Below are 21,751 nucleotides of genomic sequence, written 5' to 3'. Positions count from 1 at the left end.
AAAAAACTCCTCATATGTTTGATCAAGAAACATATTCTGTGTCAGATGTATAAACAGCAAGCAACTCACTGGACGCCTCCACAAATGTTTCATAAGTTTCTACTGGTATCACAGGGTTTGGCAACTCACGAAGATATTTCTTCAAAACACCAGCAATACAGTTCAGCTCATAATTGTGAAGATCTACAGTATCTGCATCTGGAAATGAATGAACATGTTAGGCTACAGTATTCTACCAGTATGTATAATAAAATGATTTGAACTCATCATAAATTTCATGATAATGTAGAAATATATTATTTTTATAACAGTTTCACATTTTGTAATTACACATTTAACTACAAAGTCAGCCATCAAAAGAAAATTTACCAAGGGCTTCTGTAATTCAATATAAACTGTATAAATTGATTCGATATAATAATGACTTCCACATTTTAAAAGAAAAATTTAACTCTAACTATTAATTAGTGTAAGTTATGATTTAACAAAATATACCACACCTTTACTGAATTTCTGTTTTAGTTCATTCACCTTTTCAGGCAAGGCAGAAGACATAAATATTTTGTACAAATCAATACCTGTTATAAAGAAACAAAAAACAAATGTAGCAGCAACAATGGAAAGGCAACAAGGAAGATAACTAACAACAGCTCCTACATTTCACAAAATTATTAAATTTAGTCAGTTATCGTAATATTTCTAGTTTTATTGATTTTCAATTTTTAGAAAAATTATAGAAAAAAAAGTATAGAAAAAAAACTTATTATAACATGTCATTTGACAGATAAAAACTTTCTGTTAATTCTAAATAATATAGAATTAAACATCATTGAAAGCTAATGGTAATTTGTGAAATACAGGCCATAACAGGTGGGTGTGGCAAAAAAAAAAAAAGTCTAATTTTCTAGTTTGCAGACCATAAAGAATAATTTACATTAAATTCTGAACTTCTAGAAGGAGGTAGTAAGTAAATTAGAGAAAAGGAGGATGTCTGGAGAACAAACATTACAAAACTGATACTAAGGAAGACTAAAGATATTTTAAAATAATTCATCATATTAAAACTTAAACTAAATTTTCATTTGTTAACTATGTTTTTATGCAAAGTTTATTCATATACATTGATTACGAAGTAGTTTAATTAAATGTTGAATGTACCTCTGTAACAAGGTTATGACATATGTAGAAAAGAATACCTAAAGGGAAAGGGTTGATCTCTTACCACTGGACACTGAATTACAGAAGACTTCACCCCATTTTCACTGTCTGTCAGATTAAATGGCAAATTTTAAAGTATTTAAATGCTTGGACTAGGAACCAGTTTCAGTCAAAGAAAGGATGATACAACCTATATTATTGTTCTTTATAGCTGTTACTGAACAGTTCATAATTAAATGTCAAGAAGTTTTAACAGTTTTTTTTTTTTTTTTATAAGTTGTACAATAATGTAAAGATGTGTCTTAAAACAATGAAAAAGTCCTGTGACTTGTTATATGACTTGTATTACCAAACCCAGTCACAAATCCTGGTTGTCACAGGAAGAAACCTTCCAAAACTTATATCTATGACTTCGATATATGAAGACACAACAAAATAAACATCACAATTAGACCACATATTCACAAATGATAATACTGCCATAAATGATCTCATATACAGAGCCAAAAAGTGTGTGTGTGTGTGTGCTTCTAGTGCTATTAGTACTTTACTAATGTATGGATTTCTTTTTCAAATGATATTCCTACTTATAAAAAAAAAAAACAAAGTATCCAAGCTGGTTGGCCAGAAATAACAGCCACAATATATAAACAATGAACAAATGTCTCCACCTTAGTTATGATCCAAGTTTTTGACCAATTACAAACCCATGTTAGTCCAAAGTGTATATTCCTGACAATAAATGTAAGTAACAATTTTGTCTCTACATTATGATTTGATATTCTTGTCTGTACTTTAATAGTTCAGTTGTTTAATTAAGTAGCTCAGCAGTACGTCTTGAGGATTATAACACTAAACATCAGGTTTCAGTACCCCTAAAGAGCACATCATACATAGCACTTACTGTGGTTTGTGCTTAACTACAAATAAGCCATCACACCTGTATAAAATAGACTGATTTATATTAACACACCAGTTACTGTAGCTTTGTGCTTAACTACAAATAAGCCATCACACCTGTATAAAATAGACTGATTTATATTAACACACCAGTTACTGTAGCTTTGTGTTTAACTACAAATAAACAATCACACCTTCACAAAAAACACTGATTTATATTAATATAGCACTTACTGTTATGCTGTTGTCCCCGTGTCTCTATTTCTTGCAGACACAGAAAGACAACTTTGGGGGCTGGTAACTCAGCAACATCAAAGGAGGTTGAGAGGTCCTGACCAAATACATTAGCTGAGAAATACAGAGAACAAAAAGAAATAAGTTTGAGATGTACTTGGATTTTAACAAACTTTCAATCTCCTGTATTCCAAGTTCATTACAAAAGAACCGTTTTGAATGTGTTCCTGAAACATTACCATTACTCTTTACTTGAAATACCTTTTACTGAAAACCTAATCTATGGAAATATTAAATATGCTGCAACTTAGAAGTTAAAATATCTAACTGATGGTGTACTTTATAGTCTTTTATCTGGGATGTCAGGTTAAAGAAAGATCAACTACTAAATATCCTCTTGCAAAAGACATACCACAAATCAGATGTGATGTTAAAAATTATCCAATAACACACGGCTTGTTAATGTATAACAAGAGAGAAGTTTGAGCCTTCCTGACAGTATATAATCAACACAACTGAACAAATGACAATTATCAATTATCCTTTCTTATTATTAAACAGCTACACTATAAAAGTTTATAGGTCAAAACAATAAAAACAGATACTGATGTTTTCAAAGAACCAACAAGACTTTTAACCCCAAACACTGCTGATGAGTGAATCCCACCAGCATTTTAACATCTTGTGGGTTCCAAACTTTTGTGGTTGTCAGTTACATGAGTGACATAAAAATACTCCAAATAATCTCCTTAACTGCTAGAGTTCCCCTATATACTTAACATATAAAATGGATTATTCCCGTACCACTCAAACATATCATTCAGTTCTCTAAATTGGATTTTGCAAATGGCAAAAATATAAAGCTACTCAATGAGATACAATGTATGAACCTCACCAGTAACAAACCATTTAAAACAAGTCACCAACTTGAAGTTTTACACATAAATTGCTCTCCCTTATCCGATACTGTTTAGGACAAACCTCTTTTTGGCATTGCCTGCAAAGGATATGATGTTTAATTATAGCAGCTTACAGCAAACACACACCATATAACAAAGTTCAGATGATTACTTTCATTCTTACAACCTGTAGATTGGTTCCTGTAATTTTTAATAGCTCTACAGTGTAATCTTTTGTCATTACCCACTCTTTGACTGATGAGCTATCAAAAGGATGAAATGTTTCTACACGTCCAGTAAAGAACCTGTCAACTTCCAGATGCTTCTAATTACCTATCTTCACCTTCACGAAGTACAAGAGAGCTAGATTCACTCTGAAGTGGCATTTGAAGATACAAATAAATAAGAAAGAAATAAAAACTGCCAAAATAATAAATACAAAAAGTACTGTAGTCATTCCCATGAACTTATACATTTGCACGACTCTTTTACTGGATTTAAAAACTGTACAGAAAGTAAATTATTTACACTGGCAGGAATTTCTTTGAGTTATTCTTTAAGAAAACTGAAACTTCACTAAATGATTAAATATTACATAAATTATAAAATGCTAACCCTTCTGAAGAGATAGAAATTTCTTTTGTTTTCCCGTTCCTTGACAAGGTGGTAATCCAGTGGCAGCACAGGTCTTGTGACAGACTAGCCCACACTCTGAAACAAGATTGTTGAACTTTGACATTACTGGTATGCAGAAAACCCAAACTTAAAGTCCAAATAAAGAGAATATTTTTACATCAAATTTCCACTCAACTTATAAACAGATGTTAATACATTTGAGGTCATTTCTGGATATATTATTTCAGGATTAATGCCTTTTTTTTCTTCATATATTTTTATTAGCTTGTCTGATTTAAAAATCTCTTATTTTTTCATTCTAATTTTATTTTGAATCCTAATATTTGTCAAAACAAAAGTCTAATTTTTTTCAGTGTAAGTTCTTGTAAGTTAAAGAATCACATAAGAATAATAAAATTACATTTTAATTTAAGTAACACCTTGGGGCAAACAATAACAAATAAAACTGAAAAATTTTGATAAAAAATATTTCTTATCAAAACATGTTTTTTAATTATTTGCTGTGCTATGTTACATAGGTAATGAATGCAAGGTTACTAGACTTGTATGGTTTTAACATTTTATTTAACATTTACACATCGTACACTCACACACTATAACCTCACTCAAGTTTAACCATCAAATATACTGACAATAATTTTATGCATACAGAAATAATCCAGCAGTTAAAAATAATGTTAACATTTACACTACTAAGGGCACATACATGTTTTGAGAGTACTAACATGGGAACTTGAAATCTTGTAGAACAATAAAGAAGGAGTATTCCCCTTCAAGCTTTCTAAAGTTTACTACTTTGATATAATTAATAAAATATTAGATAAAGTCTTCTTGGCTTTTATTGTCTATTGGAATTTACCCCCAACAATAGGAAGTTGTTTATCTATAAAGAAACAGTTAAACTCTGTATTATTATTATTATTACATCTCATAAGGTTCTGACCTAGAGGTCACTAACAAAGTTATTGAGGTAACTTAAACTTTGTATTGTTATTATTATTGTTACATCTCTTAAGGTTCTGTCCCAGAGGTCACTAACAAACAGTTACAGAGGTAACTTAAACTCTGTATTATTATTATTACATCTCATAAGGTTCTGTCCTAGAGGTCATTAGCAAACAGTTACAGAGGCAAGTTAAACTTTGTACTATTATTATTGTTACATCTCATAAGGTTCTGTCCTAGAGGTCACTAACCTTGACACACAAGGCCTTGATGAACAATTCCTCTTAGGTAGGCATGACATTTGTGACACTGAAGCAAGGTGGAGAAGCTTTCCTGTACTAACTGATGAGACCCTTGTGGTGACTCTAAAAACAAATTAATTACAATATTTTATTATTTAAGCGACTCAAGACATTCCAAAAGTTTGAGTAATTAAGATTGCAACTAAATGTTTATTTTTTTTTTATTATTTAGCCTAGCCAAACCATTCTGAAACCTTTATTACTTAAAGTACTTAAACATTAAAGATCTGTACTTTTATTATTATTTAAGCAAGCAAAGAAAAATATTTTTATTATTAAAACTAACAAAGGATATAAAAAAATGTTTATTACTTAATCTTGTTCACACAAAACTGTTCTTATATTTATACTAGTACTTAAGAAAAATTAGTATAAAAGTTCTTACTGTACAAAATCTTTAATTTTTCACAATATTTGACAAACTAAATGTAGTTTTTAAGTTTGTGTTGAACAAAAGGTAGGTGGAGCAATGAATTTAAACAAAAACTTTGCAGCTTCTTTACTGAAACCACAATAAATTATACACAAAGTTCAATTATTGTAGCTTAGATTACCCATTTTAACTTAATTTTCCAGTATAGAATAATTTCTAAAATTCACAAGATAAATTTAATAAAATTTTGTTGATAGTTCATAGTGAATACTGTTATTTGTGAAGGATGTGTTAACTCTATAAAACAGACTAGCATGCAAGTTTAAATATGTTAACTCAACTGGATGCTGTTAGTTCACAGTGAAAACTTATTTGTAAAGGATGTGTTAACTCTATAACACAGACTAGCATGCAAGTTTAAATATGTTAACTCAACTGGATGCTGTTAGTTCATAGTGAATACTAACATGCAAGTTAAATGTTATCTCAACCATAATTATTAAGTAATTCCTAGAGAAAGCTTCACTGGTAGAATTTGAATAAAAATTAAACACCACTTTGTTGAAGAGAAATAAATGGCAAATCACACAACTGCTATCACATGTTTCAATATTAAGAATAATAAAAACAAAAAAACATTAGGAACCTTACCATCATTTTTATTAGAAAAGGTGTCAGAAAATGTAGGTGTTTCTCTAACAGATCCCTGTAAAAATAAAACAAAACAATGATAATAATACAGCATGAAAAAAATTTTCATCTGAAGTAAGAAATCCTGAATCAAGGGAAACTCACTATTAAAACTGAAACAGATTTGTGAAAAATACACTGCATGACACTTTTGTCGCAACAAACATATATACTTGCACATGTTCAAAAAGAACTATTATTTAAAGAATTATTTATACACATAATTAGTTTTCACCAACATTCTTTAACCAATCCTCCAAACTAGGTTATCTGAAAGAATAATTAAAGGAAAAACTCTCTGCTAAAAAAAATTGTAAGCAAGAATTAATATCAGATGCAAACCAGATTCAGAGAGCTTTGTGTACAGTGTGTCATTTAGACTTGTGTGTTTAGTGTGTCATTTAGAGTGTTTTGTATTTAGTGTATCATTTACAGCTTTGTGTACAGTGTGTCATTTACAGCTTTGTGTACAGTGTGTCATTTAGAGTATTGTGTTTAGTGTGTCATTTAGAGAGTTTTGTGTTTACTGTGTCATTTCAACACAATCAATTGTAATACCATCTACAATAAGCTAACTTGCTTACAAATAAACCAGTGTTTCAAACAAAACAATATTTAAGCTTTGTAAAAAAGATGAACCACAAATTGACTTGAAAGACAATGATAAACAGTGTGTGGAAAATTCTAAATACCATTTCTTCTGAAACTTTATATATAACACTCACCAGTTCATCTCTAGCCCTGCAAAGTTCTTCTACACAAACAAGGATTGCTTTTTGATGGAATTCATCCTTGATACCCATGTTCTAACAATATACAGTTTTTTGAAGTCACAATATTACATTTACACCATAACACAAAATTACTTTTAAATTTTGAGAAGAAAACTTAATCCAGTAGCATTTCCTTTATCTTAGTTGAACAGATGTCTAAAACACTAAACAAATCATCAGTTAGCATAAAGGTGAATAGAGAGACAGTCAAACAGTTATTAATAAAATATAAACAAAAATATAGAAAATAAATTTGTTTAAATGATAATAAATTATAAAATATTATCTTTTCAGTGACTTAGTGTTTACCTAAGAATTCATTCATTAACAAAGTCACAGAACAGTGCACTTTATCCACACTGACTGCAGCACTTGTCTGAATACCTTAACACTTAAACCATATATTTAATTCTAAATAACATTGCCTTCATATAGATATCACAATTTTAACATAAAGACAATCTTTACTTCTTACTGGTTTCTTTTTTTCCACCAAAACCTATAAAATGATTTTATTTCACTTCTTAACTAATTCCAGGTGTAAAAATTATATAAAAAAATTGCAATAATATCATTACATCTTTCAACATTTCCAAAATGTGTTTAAATTGTATGACCTTACCAGATGTATAATTCAAATCTTTTTTTTATTATTATTTCTATACTAGCAAACTGTTCAGGATGAAAACTTAATTTTAAATTTTTATGAAAAGCTTCTACTCATTTTTAATCAATAGAAGAAGCCATAAATAACTACTTAGATTATTACTAATGTGAGAAACATATTTTATTATGTCACAGAACTATCACGTTGTAAATGTTACTTTATGAGAATACAGCTCACTAATAAGTTCTTTGTAATTTCATTCTTAAACTCTTTTGTTTTACCAATGTAAGTTTCCAAATTGTTAAATTATGAATTAACCAGATTTTCAAATGAACCAAAAAAATGGCTGAACAGTCTTCTATTAAAAAAACAATTTTATCTTTATGAGAATCACTTTTGCTAAATTACAAATTCAGCCAATAATACATTTATCACTTTATAATATCAACAGATAAGAAAAAACTTTTAACTTACAAGCAATTTCTCTTTATCCAGTGAGAACAGGTCAGACCCTTTTATGTTTTTAAACTTGAAGAGTTCTGCATAGTGGTACAAGTTTAAGGCAGCCATCCATTCCACAACATTGGTTGTTGACCACTGAGTGACAGGCTGCAAAACTTTGATATATTAAACACAACATAACAAAACTGCTGTCATGTCAATACAAGCTAAGTATATTTGTTCATGATTTGTATTTAACATGGAAATGTTCCTAGAATATTTCTGTCCATATTTAATCCTGACTATATGCAAGTCTTCCAGTTAGAAATTGTATATTTTCAAAATCTTACACTTTGTGTGTGGTCTAATCTTTGTTGTTTAAAAAACATGTATTTCTAAAACTGTAAAATGGGGCTTTTGGACAGAGTTTAAAAGAGAGAAATACCACAATTTTCTATGTCAATAAATCATAACTGCTAGCCCATAATCCTTTCTGAACAGATACTTATATAATAAAAATCCTTTTGAACTTGTTTTTACAAGTTTATATATAAAATTATCTACATTCTGTGAACTTCATATCTATATACTGTAGTACATTCACATGCTTTACACATTTTGTTTGTCGATGGAATGTAAAACCATACATTGATCACCATTATCCTAAAACGATGAATGTATAAATCTATCATAACATAAAGTAGTTTATAAGTTATACATTATTTTAAACCTGCTGTCTTATCCAAAGTGCCAACATTTTCTAAGAGATTGCTTTCCAAACTGTTCTGTTGTACCCCAGGATTACATGAAGGGTCATCAAGGGTTCCCGTAAACATAAAGTCTTTTCAATTATTCACTGTTAACCCATCAAGGATCAAAATGAACTTTTAAAAATATAAGTCAGTTAACACCAAATCTTCTTCACACAGTTAAATCACCAATACTGTTTTTAACTTGGTCAATTTAATCTCAGTTAGGCCATTACAATTGGGTTTCTGTGACGGATAGAATGTAATATGTAGGTGTTTTCAGAACAATTAATAAATATACAATAGCATTGTAGCACTTTTATAACAAACTTTTCTAAATTTATACAGTTAAAAAAAACTTGCAAAACTGTAAATCTAACCCAAAATTAAACTCGTGACTTATGACTGACTTAAGGTCCAGTATAAACATACACATTGTCTTCAGGGGCTAATTCATTAGTTCCTGACACTTTCTCTAAGAAGACATGAAATCTTTTTTCAAAAAATGAAGAAAGGAAAAAACTGCTGCCATAAACAGTCCATATGGGAAGCAAAGAAGCAGATATGATGAAGGGTTTAGTTGTGGAATCCAATAAAATGTCTCAAAAGCAAGCCAAAAGACTGAAGATGTCAACAAACAAACAAACATATTTCATACTTTTGATTTCAATGACACAAGATCATATGTTAAAATGAGTAAATGGACAGAACCCACCTAATACAACTCATCAAAAATCCATAAAAGATAAATATTTATTCAGCTACACAAACATTGGTATGACTCACTAGATACAAACAATAATAATCCTGGTTACAAGATCATACGAGCAAAGAAAGGAATGTAACAATATCACAATAAAATTATATCCAGAGCTAATGAGGTCTTTTCCATGGTACTAGGGACAATCACATTTTTACATTTCGCTATTGAATGGCTACCCTAATACTAGCCATCCCTAATTTAGAAGTGATAGTGTTGAGGGAAGGCACCTTGTTAATACCATGCTGTCTCGGGCTACTTTTTTACCAAAGAATAGTTAGAATGATTGTGATTTATAACACTTCCATAGATGAAAATGCAAATACATTCAACAAAGGATTTCAGTCCGATAAAATACTGATTGTGTGTTAAGCACCCTCACAGTCAGGACTGCCTCTATTATTATCAAAGTGCCCTTGATGGCCAAAACTATTTTAATTTTGGTTTTAATAATTACATTTTCCATGAGTCATGTTCAGAGTTCAATGTAAATGTGGGTTACTAACAAAACCATTTATTAAAAATAATGAAATCACAATACCGCTGAAACCAGGGTTTCAATAACAACAAAACTTTCATCTGCGTTATTTACACATTACAAAATTTTTAGGGCAAAATCACCTTATTCAGGTAACTTACAATAGTCTAATCTGTGGTGCTACCTGGCGGTATATAGATCAAAGTTTTCATGGCAGACATTACTTTGCCTCGTACTTGTTTATTCTCATAGCTATAAGCCATATCGAATCAACATGCTATTCCTATAGGATCTGCAGGACACTTGTGTCCATAATCAATACTATATAAAATAAATGTTTTGGATTTTAATGGTTTCATATTTACGAGTATACTATGACTAATAAAAACTTAGTTAATTATATTTACAGGTCTTAAAATTATTCATTTACATAATACTCTCGTTAGGGGAAAAACGATTATAAAAACGAAGTTTCCTTCCTCAGGGCATCCTATAATACATGAACAAATAACATTAATTTATTGAAGATTGAAACATGCAGTTTAACTATTTTTGGTTTATTTCTTCATGCATATGACTAGAGACAGGGTAAAGAAAAATTATTTCCGAGACATGGAAATTGATGCTTCAAAAGTTCTGATGTGTGCTGCCATCTGATGACTAGGAACGACTTTAAATTACACTATAAATTACCACGAATACCTCTAGCTATAGCAAGTTATCCTCTTAATATACAAGTGTTGAATTTGTGGGGTTCCTCCAATAACTCTGTTAATTTACCATAACATACATTATTGGTTTTATCAGTTACGTGGTTCTCGCATAATAGCTTTTATAATTTCATTAACTGGTAGTTTCACTAAATGATAAAGTTTAAAAGCTCGAGACATCTACAAAACAATTCATATTAGAATGTCAAAGTTGTTTTCCTTCACAGTAATATTATTTCTACAAAAATAATGTTACCTTTAGATAGGGGCTCCCACAGTGAGAGTCAAGACCTCACCGAAGCCACGAAAGATTTGTATTTGAACTAAATTTTTCTAAAATAATACACTTTGGTGTAAAATAAAGAAAAACCAATATTTTATTACATTCTAAAAAAAAAAAAAAATACATATTCGCAAAGTATCTGGTCTTTCTCACTTACATCACTTAGACAAACCATACTCGTTAAAACAAACACGACTTATATTACTTCCTTCACCTTTCAGTCAACCTAAAAGAATTTTTAATAATTCAGTAATGAAAAGTTTAATAACGTATTATTACTTTTACAATTTCTATTATAAATATCTTAGGTAATGATAGACATCTAGGAAGGTGTTGTGTGTTTGTAGACTTAATGCGAGATGAAATGAAGGATAATTAAGACAAACAAAAGATTTACGGTAACTATATATACGTACACACATACATACATACATACATAGATGGATAGAATAAAACAAATGTACACATCTCCCCTACATTTAGATTACTGGAAAGTTGCAAAAAACTCGTACAAAATTAACTTTTTGGTAGCCTCCCCGAAGAATACATTTAACTCTTAATGTTAAACATTCGGTTCTAAGCTTACATTCTAAAACTGTATGATCCCCTAACACGCTGAACGTGCAGCAGGTCGTGTCACAACCGAAAATTCGGAGAAAAGAGCTGTACTCCAGCCAACTAAGAGTGCTCCAATCACGTCCCTAGCTCGTGTGAATCGGTGTCTTTACACCTTGACAGTTCAATAAAAGTGATGACTTAGCATATGACGTGGTTAAACGATTTAAAAGTAAATGCACACTTCAGCGCTTTTTTAACGATCTATACAAGCTTAAAATAATGAATGCTTAAACGTTAATACGAATATGGCCACGATTAGCACAACAAAGCCGTTGTAAGTACATTATATATACATTATGCAGTTGTGTTATACATATATAAACAGTATAACGTACTATTAGAACAAATTCTGACAAAGCCCCCCATTTTTTTTTTTTTTTTGGAGGGAGGGTCATCATTTGGTCATTCTTTAGAACTGATATTCCCCTACAGTTATACGTATCTTCGATTCTGTTAATAAACAGTGGTGTAATAATTATTTATATCCATCTTTATTTCTGATCTATGTATAACTTTGTTTGACTAGTTTGTCCACCAATCACAGCGGATGTTAATGGCTTCAACGACGGAGTTATACGGGATGTGTACATCCTTTCTATATTTCACTATCTGGCCTGGCACAATTTTCTAAATCATCAGTTTTCACAACACATACGACTTATCGACTCCAGTTTCGTCTATCACAACTACTGCTTTCCCGATGATAACGCTAGTATGCTTGGTTTCCTTGTAGTTTTCGCGCAAAGCTATACGTGGGCTATCTACGCATAGCCCAGCTGTCCCTCATTTAGAGCTAGATGAAAACCAGATAGACAACTGCACCCACCTTCCGCCAACTCTTCAGTTACTTTTTCTTAACTGAATAAAAGTATTTGAAGGCCACTCTTATAACGCACCCACGGCCTCAATAAAGTTCGAATAGCATTTTTGCGACAATAGGACGCGAAATCTGAGCCAACAGATTCACAGTCTGGGCACTCTAATCCCCGCCTGTATTCTTCGCTATGAAAACTGAGAGTTCAAAAAGAAAAGAACCAATGTTCACAAGTGCTTCATGCAGTTATCGCTCAGAAGTTATGGGCATTTGTAACGATTCACAAAATCTTTGACCATTCTTCAATTTAACAGATATAAGTTAGATGTTACTAATTAAAATGAATGAAAAATGTACAACTGAGATTGCTGCATAACAAGCATGAAATTAAAGAACAATTTCCAAATCTAAATAAACGGATTTGAAAATTTAATAGGTCCATACAAATTTTGAAAGTTTCATCGACGTCACAACTATGGATTTTATTTTTCAAATGTCGAATTACATCATAGTATATTTTCATGATAAGTTTTCAATTTAAAACTCTCTTTGATGGTTTGACCTTCTTAAAAAGCGAAATGAGCAAAATAAAAAATACATGGTCGGTCACCATACGAAAACTTCGTTAGATATTACTGGGATTATGGTAAAAAACACTGATCACAGCGAAGGTACCCAGGTCAATCCAATTGAGTTAGTTTTACTATTTACTAACTTGTAGTTGTAATCTATGCCACGAGTTCCCAGAAAGCTTCACTACCTGAATAAGCCACCACCAAATGAACGTACAGACATCAAGTATCTTAACAGCACTGTCTATTTTCTACCTGAAACTTTACTGTAACCTCCAGCTGAGAAAGCCCTAATCTACACAGCTATTTTCCTTCGTTAACAAATTATTAATTCGTCTTTTAAAAACTGTTTTTAGTGACTGAAAGGGTTTCATATGTCACTACACACTGGAAACAAAACCAATTCAGTAATATGTTTTTAAGACAAAAATCATTTTAATATTTTAGACTGTACATCTGGAACGTTTTGTTTTGGTGAGGAGCTCCGCAAGCGTACAGTAATATTAATTTTACTCACATTAAAATGATTGGACAATTTTGAACGATATTAAAATTATCTTTACGGACAAACTAGGAGACATTAAAAAATGGGCTTTATTCACCTCGTGGTTTAAACCGAGAATGAGTCGATTTGAAAAACATCTGATAGTCTCATATTATTCTAATTTTGTGATTTTTTTTATAGTTTATTTGTAAAGCAAAGAAACATTGAGTTATCTGCTATGTCCACTGCATAAAAGTGAACCAAGGAACATGTTTCTTTATTAAAGTAGTTTATATATGATATAATGATTTGGACACTGTGCTTATATGCGTTTAATCACCTCTACAACTCTGAATGTAAAACAAAACTTGTCAGTTGATAACTCTTTTTAATATCTTTAGAAATATAGTTTTAGTCAATATCAAACCAGAAAAATAATAAAATAAATGTTTTAGAACAGACTGGTTAGATTTCAAAAGTAAATACTTGTTAGAAGGTAACACACTTATTATTTTATAACTGTACAAAAAATTAAACAATAATAGTGGAAAAATGACAATAATATGACACTGGTAACAGTGTAAAATGGAAAAATGACAATAATATAACACTAGCAACAGTGTAAAATGGAAAAAATGACAATAATATAACACTAGCAACAGTGTAAAATGGAAAAAAATGACAATAATATAACACTAGTAACAGTGTAAAATGGCATCAGTAAGAGAATAAAATAGAAAATTAGCGCCACTAACGGTGCATAATGGAAACAGAGAACAAGTAATGGTATAAAAGTAAAAATAATATCTTCCCCCACCTTAAGGGGAGCGAACATCTGTTCCAACAACATATTCAGTTACACTGTATTTGGATGTGCAGACTCTAAGATATCACCCGCTTCTCTACCACTCTCGGATTCTAAAAGTGTTGAAGCGAGGGGTGGGGGTAGATGAGCACGAGACGATGATATTTTTTTAAGAACAAGTAGAATGATATCTTTTAAATTAAGAAGCTCTAGAAAGTCTGTTTATTTGTGAATGTTTTAATTATTGTTTATAATAAGTTGTAGGTTTACATTCTCTCTCTTCGTTCCGCACCAAACACGTGTTATCAGCATTTTAACAGAAGTGTATTTTACAACCACGTTTGTCTGTTGTACAAAATTCTTTATCAGTTTGGCGAATATATTTCACTGGGTGTCATAAATTAATTACGTACTGTATTTTAACGTGACATTTCTTAAATCGGTGAATAAGTTCGAATTCAAATTTCGCGTCGTGGAACAGCTTACACAAGCTAGAAGCACAGATTTGCGATTAAATTCATTAAAAACTGTAAAACAGTTTCGTTTAATATTTGCGGTTGTCAAGGCTCACGGTTACAATTTCATTTTCTCCTTAGGGTGCTAAAACTTCAACCTTACTGAGAGGCTTCGACATTTTATTGCATCTTGCTGTGACTGGCTACGAAAACAACACGGCTAAGCAGAGATGGGTGAGGTTTTATAGAGGCGCCTAGTAATTAAAGACACTGCATTCTTTTCAGAAATCGGTAACCCAATAACACATTAAAAAAAAAAAAAAACAATTTTTGCTTGGTGTATGTTGGGTGAGAGTCACTACGACCAAAAGTTACGTTTTCGTCTGCTTAAACATTTGATGTCTGATGGTTTGAGATTACTGAAAACCTGGGACTAGACTAAACCGAATCTTATTTGTATGTTAAAAAAACGCCAGTTAACTTGTTCGACTGTTGGTATTTCTGGCTCTTAGGGCTCAAACCCAACAGAACGATCTTTCGTCTGTCAAACTGCTATTTATACCTTGAACTCTTATTAACGTTCTGTAAACCAGTTGAACGAGTACTGTATTAGAAATAAGCCAGTTCCTTCTACATGAATCTCCGCGGTAAGAGTTAGAAACTCCAGGTAACTAGCTCCAAAATACTGTTATATCTTTCTACTATACACCATGTTCACCTATACGTGGTATGCTGTGATACGAAAAATCTTAACAGAGCTGACTTCATTGTCTGTGTGTTTGTATCACAGAAAGAAAGGCAAACTCATAAGGACAGTAAAATATAGAGATTTTGGTACAAATAGCTGTTGCTTCCACCGCCGAGAATTAAATACCAGATTTTGGCATTGCAAGTTTGTAAATTTACCACTGTCAGACCTGGAGACCGGTATTTACGAAGGGTCTCGTCGGCACTGTATATTATTCATCAGCATTACCTATGGTTTCTTGGAATCAGTACATTAGATCTTTTATTCTCTTATTTCAAAAGTAAGGAATCTAAATCACAACCTTCATCCTGAACGATGATATATATGCTCCAGTGGTTTTCAAACTGGGAAGGGAAATGGTTCAGGATATAAACCTAAAAACAGAGCTAACACTTCTTTTCCTCGTTTATAAAGTAAAGCAAATCTTATTGGTGGCACCTCCTAGAGTGTTAAAACATGTAAAGAGAGCTATATGTGTATCGAGTATTATTAAACGAAGTACTCTTCTATGGAGTGGTAAGTCGTTTGTCAGATAAGTACCAGATGGAACTTTTATGGTGAGTGCTATATGAACATGTGGAAACCACGGAATAAGTACACTACTACAGACCACAGAAAGGACAGCGATGTCTGAAAAGTTTGAGAATCATTGGTTTAATGTCAGATACTGTCCCTTTATAATTTAGGAAAGGCCATAGTTAATTTTGAGCTAATGACCAGAGAGAAGACTGCTTGGTAGTCTATAACATCCACTGTAACACAGGCCGTGACCGATCTTTGAACCAAATAATAACTATCATATTATAATACTCCCATAATTGGAAGCACGTTCTATCGATCCGCAGCCCGACACGCTAACTCTTAGGGGCGTTCGGGTCTTGTAAATAAAATATGAAAAACAGCATTCCCCACTGAAAAAATCAAGTTTCGTTTTTGTATAAACTTCTATTACGATACTAACATTTGACATGACGAGTGTTTGTCGCCTACATTGGTCACTCTAAAGTCCATCACTAAAGAGATCAGTTATTGAAAGGTAAGGAATACATGTAAAAATACCGAAAGATTAGATAACACACGTATCATACATTCTTTTTCGGTGTAATGTTTCTCTATACGTACGTCACAGTGACGTCAGTCTCGTAATAATAACGTGGTGTTGCAGCTACAGATCATCTGTTCAACACTTCCATCTTTGGCCCCGTTTGTTTGTCAAAGAGCAAAGCCACATTAGGTTTCTGCTCTGTTCAGAATTTAACCCCGGATGTTAATGTTGTAAGGTTCTAGACAAATCGCTGTATCACCCGAGCACACACAAATCCTGAACCTCCAAGATGCAGATGAAAAGAAACTGAACACGTGGTTCGTTCAGAACTCTTATGATTGACATTTGGAAAAACAATAAAATTTCGAACAGAAAACGATTACACAAGAATCCACATGTAACATATTTCGTTTATAATTTATATACATTATAAATGCATAGTAAAAACAAAGAAACAATACGGGGTTTGAGAGAAGGGGCGCAACTTCTCCTGACGTTTCCAGATTTTCAACCATTTTTCTTTTTTAAACTCCAATTTATCAAATCACTTCCTGCCCACTCGCAATTAAACTACTTGTTAATCTGTTTTTGTTGTTCTGGCTACATACACAAGTTTATATCTTAACTACTTAAAAGACAGGTGACGAGTCATTACTTTCACAAAGTTCGCTCCAAACCAGTAGTTACAAATTTAAGTGTAATACCACCATGGAAAGTTCCTCATCCTACAAGAACTGTAAACATATGAAATTGTGCAATACTAGTTCAGCCTTCTTAACCTTCTTATGCTCAAGCCTAAGCGAAATAAGAACACAATTTGTTTCAAACATATATCAGCAGCATCCGGCGCCTGTAACGACATTCTTTGTTTTATAGCATGATTGATCGTCACTTTCAAAACCCCTCCACAGCTGAAAATGCGGAACAATTCATTCAGCATATCGCGGTCTCGAACCTTGGACATTCTGATCAACATCCAGACACCTTAACCAATCAGGCTCGCCACTAAAAACTATCAACGAACCGACGATTTTTCGAAGGCTACATATCTATCCGCCGTAACCCCCATGTTAATGGTAAATATGGCACGTCTTTCGACCTTAGTCTAATTTATAAGTTACGTAGTTTAGTATCGATGTATCTGACAACAAATAAATACAAACGATTTAACAGGAGGATAAAACGATCAAGTGGCCTATTTATCCTGACCCGACTCAAAACGGTACACGTACCCTCCAAACAGAGAGCAAGAAACTTGTGATATCGCATAGCTACTAAACGACCTATTTTTTCTTCTTCTTCTGTGTAATATGTCTGAACTGTTAAACAAAAATTCAGAACTTTCTCCAAGCATGCCCTACATTCATTCGTGCATTGTCGTTTGCATAATATCTTCAAAAGAAAATATTTGTTCATGTGTATGCAAATGAGTTATGTCTGAATTAGTGACGTACTATTATTGGAAATTTCAACCAGAACGGCATCATGTTCACGTGTAATAAAAAAAGTTCAGAGACCCGTGCAATTCAGGCGTAGATGTCCCTAATTTTAAACTAATGACCAGAAAAGTGGCAATCAGCCAGTAGCACTCGCCCTTCTGGGGTTTTGTATATATATTTAACAGAATAAAGTAATTTACTGTCACTTGTTCCACGTGTCCATAACCGAAAGTGTGAACGTGTGAGTGGTCTCAAGTTTCGAACCTCGATCCTCATATAAGTAGACTGACGCTAACCACTACCCAACCCAAAATTACAAAACTGAAATATTGGAGAAAATAGTATACTTTGTGGTAATTTGTTCCTTCCAGCAATTCCGTGACTGTAGAAAGACTATACTGTATTAAAGTTTATTTAAAAAAAAAAAAAACTTTTGTGGAGTGTTTCAATTAATCCACAAACATTGACAATTAAACACTCGCTACTGAACTGTCACAGAGCACTTAATAATTCACGTAACATTAACAGGTGTTATACTAAATATATATTAATTACTTTACATAAGAATCACTCTTTACTTCACATTGGAATATTCTTCATACACTAAATAAAACTTTTTATTTATGCTGTGCCCAGCACAAGGGTCAAACACAAAATATTAGTGATAGAAGACCTCAAGGTTACCACTAAGCCACCGGGAGAAATAATGTATTAAAAAGAATAATTTGGGAGCACTGAACACGTGCTTTTTTGTTGGCTATAATCAAAACTGGTAATAACATATTAAACAAAAACATATTTAAACACAAATTTTAATTTATATTTAAAAAAATTCTTACTCATTTACTCTTCAATACTGTTTCTACAGTCATTTTCTCACAGATTAAAGTCAACTAGTCAGTGTGTCAAAAAATCACTGATCAGAACATCTCTCATTATGAGTCGGCTTTCACTGATAGCTTGATGTATAACAATATACCCTAATGCCTTATATCTCATCCTGCCATATTACCATGGTTCACAATACCAAATGACCATGGTACTAACACAGGAGCAGATTAAAATGGTTTGCAATACCAAATGACCATGGTCCTAACACAGGAGCTAATTAACATGGTTCGCAATTACCATGGTACTGACACAGGAACATAGCGGGGTTTAATACTGTCAGTTACAAAACTCTTGTAAACATTTGATTAAATTGAAACGTAAAACCCCACGTTCCCTGTAATTTACAAAATCCTCACTGCACCAAACTGTTGTCACCAAACATTTCTATGAATACTCAAAACACTTATGAGGATACCTTCCAGCGGTATCTGGGCATGTCTGCCAAGTTTGGTGCATTGGATTGTGAGTAGGGGGTATGAAAACAGTTTCACAACATCCGAAGCCAAATTCGGGTTCAACGACCATGAAAACCTCCTCTTAGGTCCCCATCATGCCTTTCAGGGAGCGTTTAGCCTTACAAATTAGCGCCCCTCCGGAACACACGGAGTCGTCTGACAACTTTTGTCCTGTTAACTCCATAACTGTGGTAGGAGTTAGCTGGACAAACATAGAAAGCTATAAAAAATTTTAAGTAGCACAACTATTAATAATTAATTTTAAAAGTGAATATTTCAATAATATTCACTGAAGTTTTCACGTTTTTTCGAATACTTTATTAATTTTAAAAATTAAATGACAAATTACTATTACCCTACCTACCATAATAGACTACGTAGTTAAATATAAAAATACATACAAGTCTCGTGACTAGCACATACAGGTAATTTTTACGAAAGTCAGTCAGTAAAATGACGTCACACAAGGAATGATGTTTTCTGTAGGCTATAAGAGTAATTATTGCTTTTTAAATTTGGTTTTATTTACTCCAAAAACAGAAAACAGATCGTGACCTTGCGGAAGTACGTTTAATTTGTCTAATTTCATATACTGGTATTGCTTTATTAGCTACACAATGGATCAGCAACGAGTCTGAAGGCTTATAACGCTAAAATTCGGGTTTCGATACCCGTAATAGCATATCACAAACAGCGTAGCTTAATAAATAGACAAACTTAGTTCTTACATATAAACAATAGAAAGCATGGTTTCATCACTTAAGTACACTCGCTGTTAATTTTCGGCCATTAATTAAAAAAAAAAAAGATATTGGTACTGGTGAAATACGGCCGTATACTCGTTTTCTAAAAGAGATAGTCGTAGTGGTGAAACACTCCTTCGTGTAAACGTATGTGACCTTGAAAACTGATGTTATTGCGCAGTTGAATACATGTAGGATGCTGTAGTTAGGCGTAGCCTACTATGAACAAACATTGCTCTAGACAAGACGATAGAGTGAGACGTCTATTTCAACTTTCAAACTGTGAGGAACGTTCTAGCAATAGAAATAGAAGATGCAGTGGTCAGAATAGGCACGGCAAATTTCTATACAGAAATAAAACTACTTAGTGTCCACGTATCCCTGTACAAATTGCGACGGTTATATACATCAAGTTTGTCTCACGTCATCACCATCACTAACCTTCTTAAAATCTTGCGTATATTCTCTAAAAATACGTTTCCACTAAATTGAAACTTCACACGTTACCTTCAGACAGTAAACCATTAAATGAATGGAATGGCTACTAATATTAACTAAATAATAAATAAAGTGAGAAATATACGAAGGGCTAAAATGTTTGCATACAATTCACAACACACCACTTTTTAAACCTAGGTTACTGGCGCGTGTAGATCTACTGGACTTCATAAATAAATTTTACTTAACTATTTATGCACAAATTCCTTGCAGTTTATTTTTTACATGGTCCCTATAATAATGTACGGTATACACGTAACAACAGCAAATTAGGATTTAAAGTTTCAATTTCAAAAGTGTAAGTAACTAAAGTACTTCCTAATGAAACCTTGTTTTCAATATCAAAAAATAACAATGACAAATTCAATAAATAAATGAAACGGCATTTGTTCCCAGGTACAATCTTAAAAAATTATATATCACGAACCTAGGGGGCGCTAATCTAAATCCTAGTTCCCCCGCTGACGTACTTCTTCACTGAAGGGCAAGTTTAACGATTGTGGAAAGTTCAGTTTACACACGGTTATACTGATGAAATGTTGTTCAACAAGAATTAAAACTATGACAGTACTAGAAGCTACTGTTAGTGTAAGTTACAGCCATTAGTAGTATTGATTAGAAGGTTTCATATTTCTAATCTTATTATTTTTATGTTTATTAGCTTGTTTTACATTGTTAACTTGACATATGCATTTATGACTAACTTAAATCACTCACGCTGGACAAACCTTTAGAGCTATTACTGGGTTTACGTCCGAAAATATTGTCAACAGAGAAAGTACTCAATTCATGCAACATTGCATTATAATATTTATAAGCGGAAATGTAAGAAAAGTATATGTAATTACCTATACTAATTACACGCTTGTTTGTTTTTTATTTTAGTTTTATAAGTAGGTATATTAATTACTGGAGACCTCACATTACAGAAATGAAACTTAATTTCGGAGTCACGCATATTTAGTTTGTTATCTAAATATAACGAAGTGATGGACAATTTACCAATATTATACAAAGTAAGTTTATTTATATTTACCCAAACTAAGCCATACCTAATTTCTCAGCAATAAACATTTTTTGAGGCCTCCGACTCACTCGCGGATGTTTTCAAGAGATGCATATCCTTTGTTTTTATCTGCTGCCCAAGAGGATTCCGAAAGGTAGCGCTGTGATCACTATGAAGGGACTCGGGGATAATGAAAAGATATAATTTTTTTTATCCTTCTTCAAGATCAACAGTCTAAAT

At 32.3% G+C, this 21,751-nt stretch overlaps 1 protein-coding gene across 5 annotated transcripts in view; it reads right to left on the bottom strand.

The window, feature by feature from the left end:
* The window catches only part of LOC143239014 (phosphatidylinositol 3-kinase regulatory subunit alpha-like), a 69,816-nt gene that overhangs the window by 18,941 nt on the left and 29,124 nt on the right, over positions 1-21,751 (bottom strand). For 3 of the 5 annotated variants that reach the window (XM_076479738.1, XM_076479739.1, XM_076479737.1), the window contains 8 exons: positions 7,992-8,126; positions 6,863-6,943; positions 6,099-6,153; positions 5,024-5,137; positions 3,807-3,902; positions 2,293-2,406; positions 501-578; positions 70-198 (listed from right to left, as the gene is read on the bottom strand). In XM_076479738.1, coding sequence (XP_076335853.1) covers positions 70-198; positions 501-578; positions 2,293-2,406; positions 3,807-3,902; positions 5,024-5,137; positions 6,099-6,153; positions 6,863-6,943; positions 7,992-8,126 — 802 coding nt within the window. Of the gene's footprint in view, positions 1-69; positions 199-500; positions 579-2,292; positions 2,407-3,806; positions 3,903-5,023; positions 5,138-6,098; positions 6,154-6,862; positions 6,944-7,991; positions 8,127-18,757; positions 19,193-21,557; positions 21,577-21,751 lie in introns of those variants that run through there. The other 2 variants (XM_076479741.1, XM_076479740.1) reach the window with 2 other exon arrangements.

The sequence above is a fragment of the Tachypleus tridentatus genome, chromosome 13, assembly GCF_004210375.1.
Source record: "Tachypleus tridentatus isolate NWPU-2018 chromosome 13, ASM421037v1, whole genome shotgun sequence".
Classification (NCBI taxonomy): Eukaryota; Metazoa; Arthropoda; class Merostomata; order Xiphosura; family Limulidae; genus Tachypleus; species Tachypleus tridentatus.
Note: the sequence above shows the minus strand (reverse complement) of the source record. Positions and strands in the feature narration are given on the sequence as shown.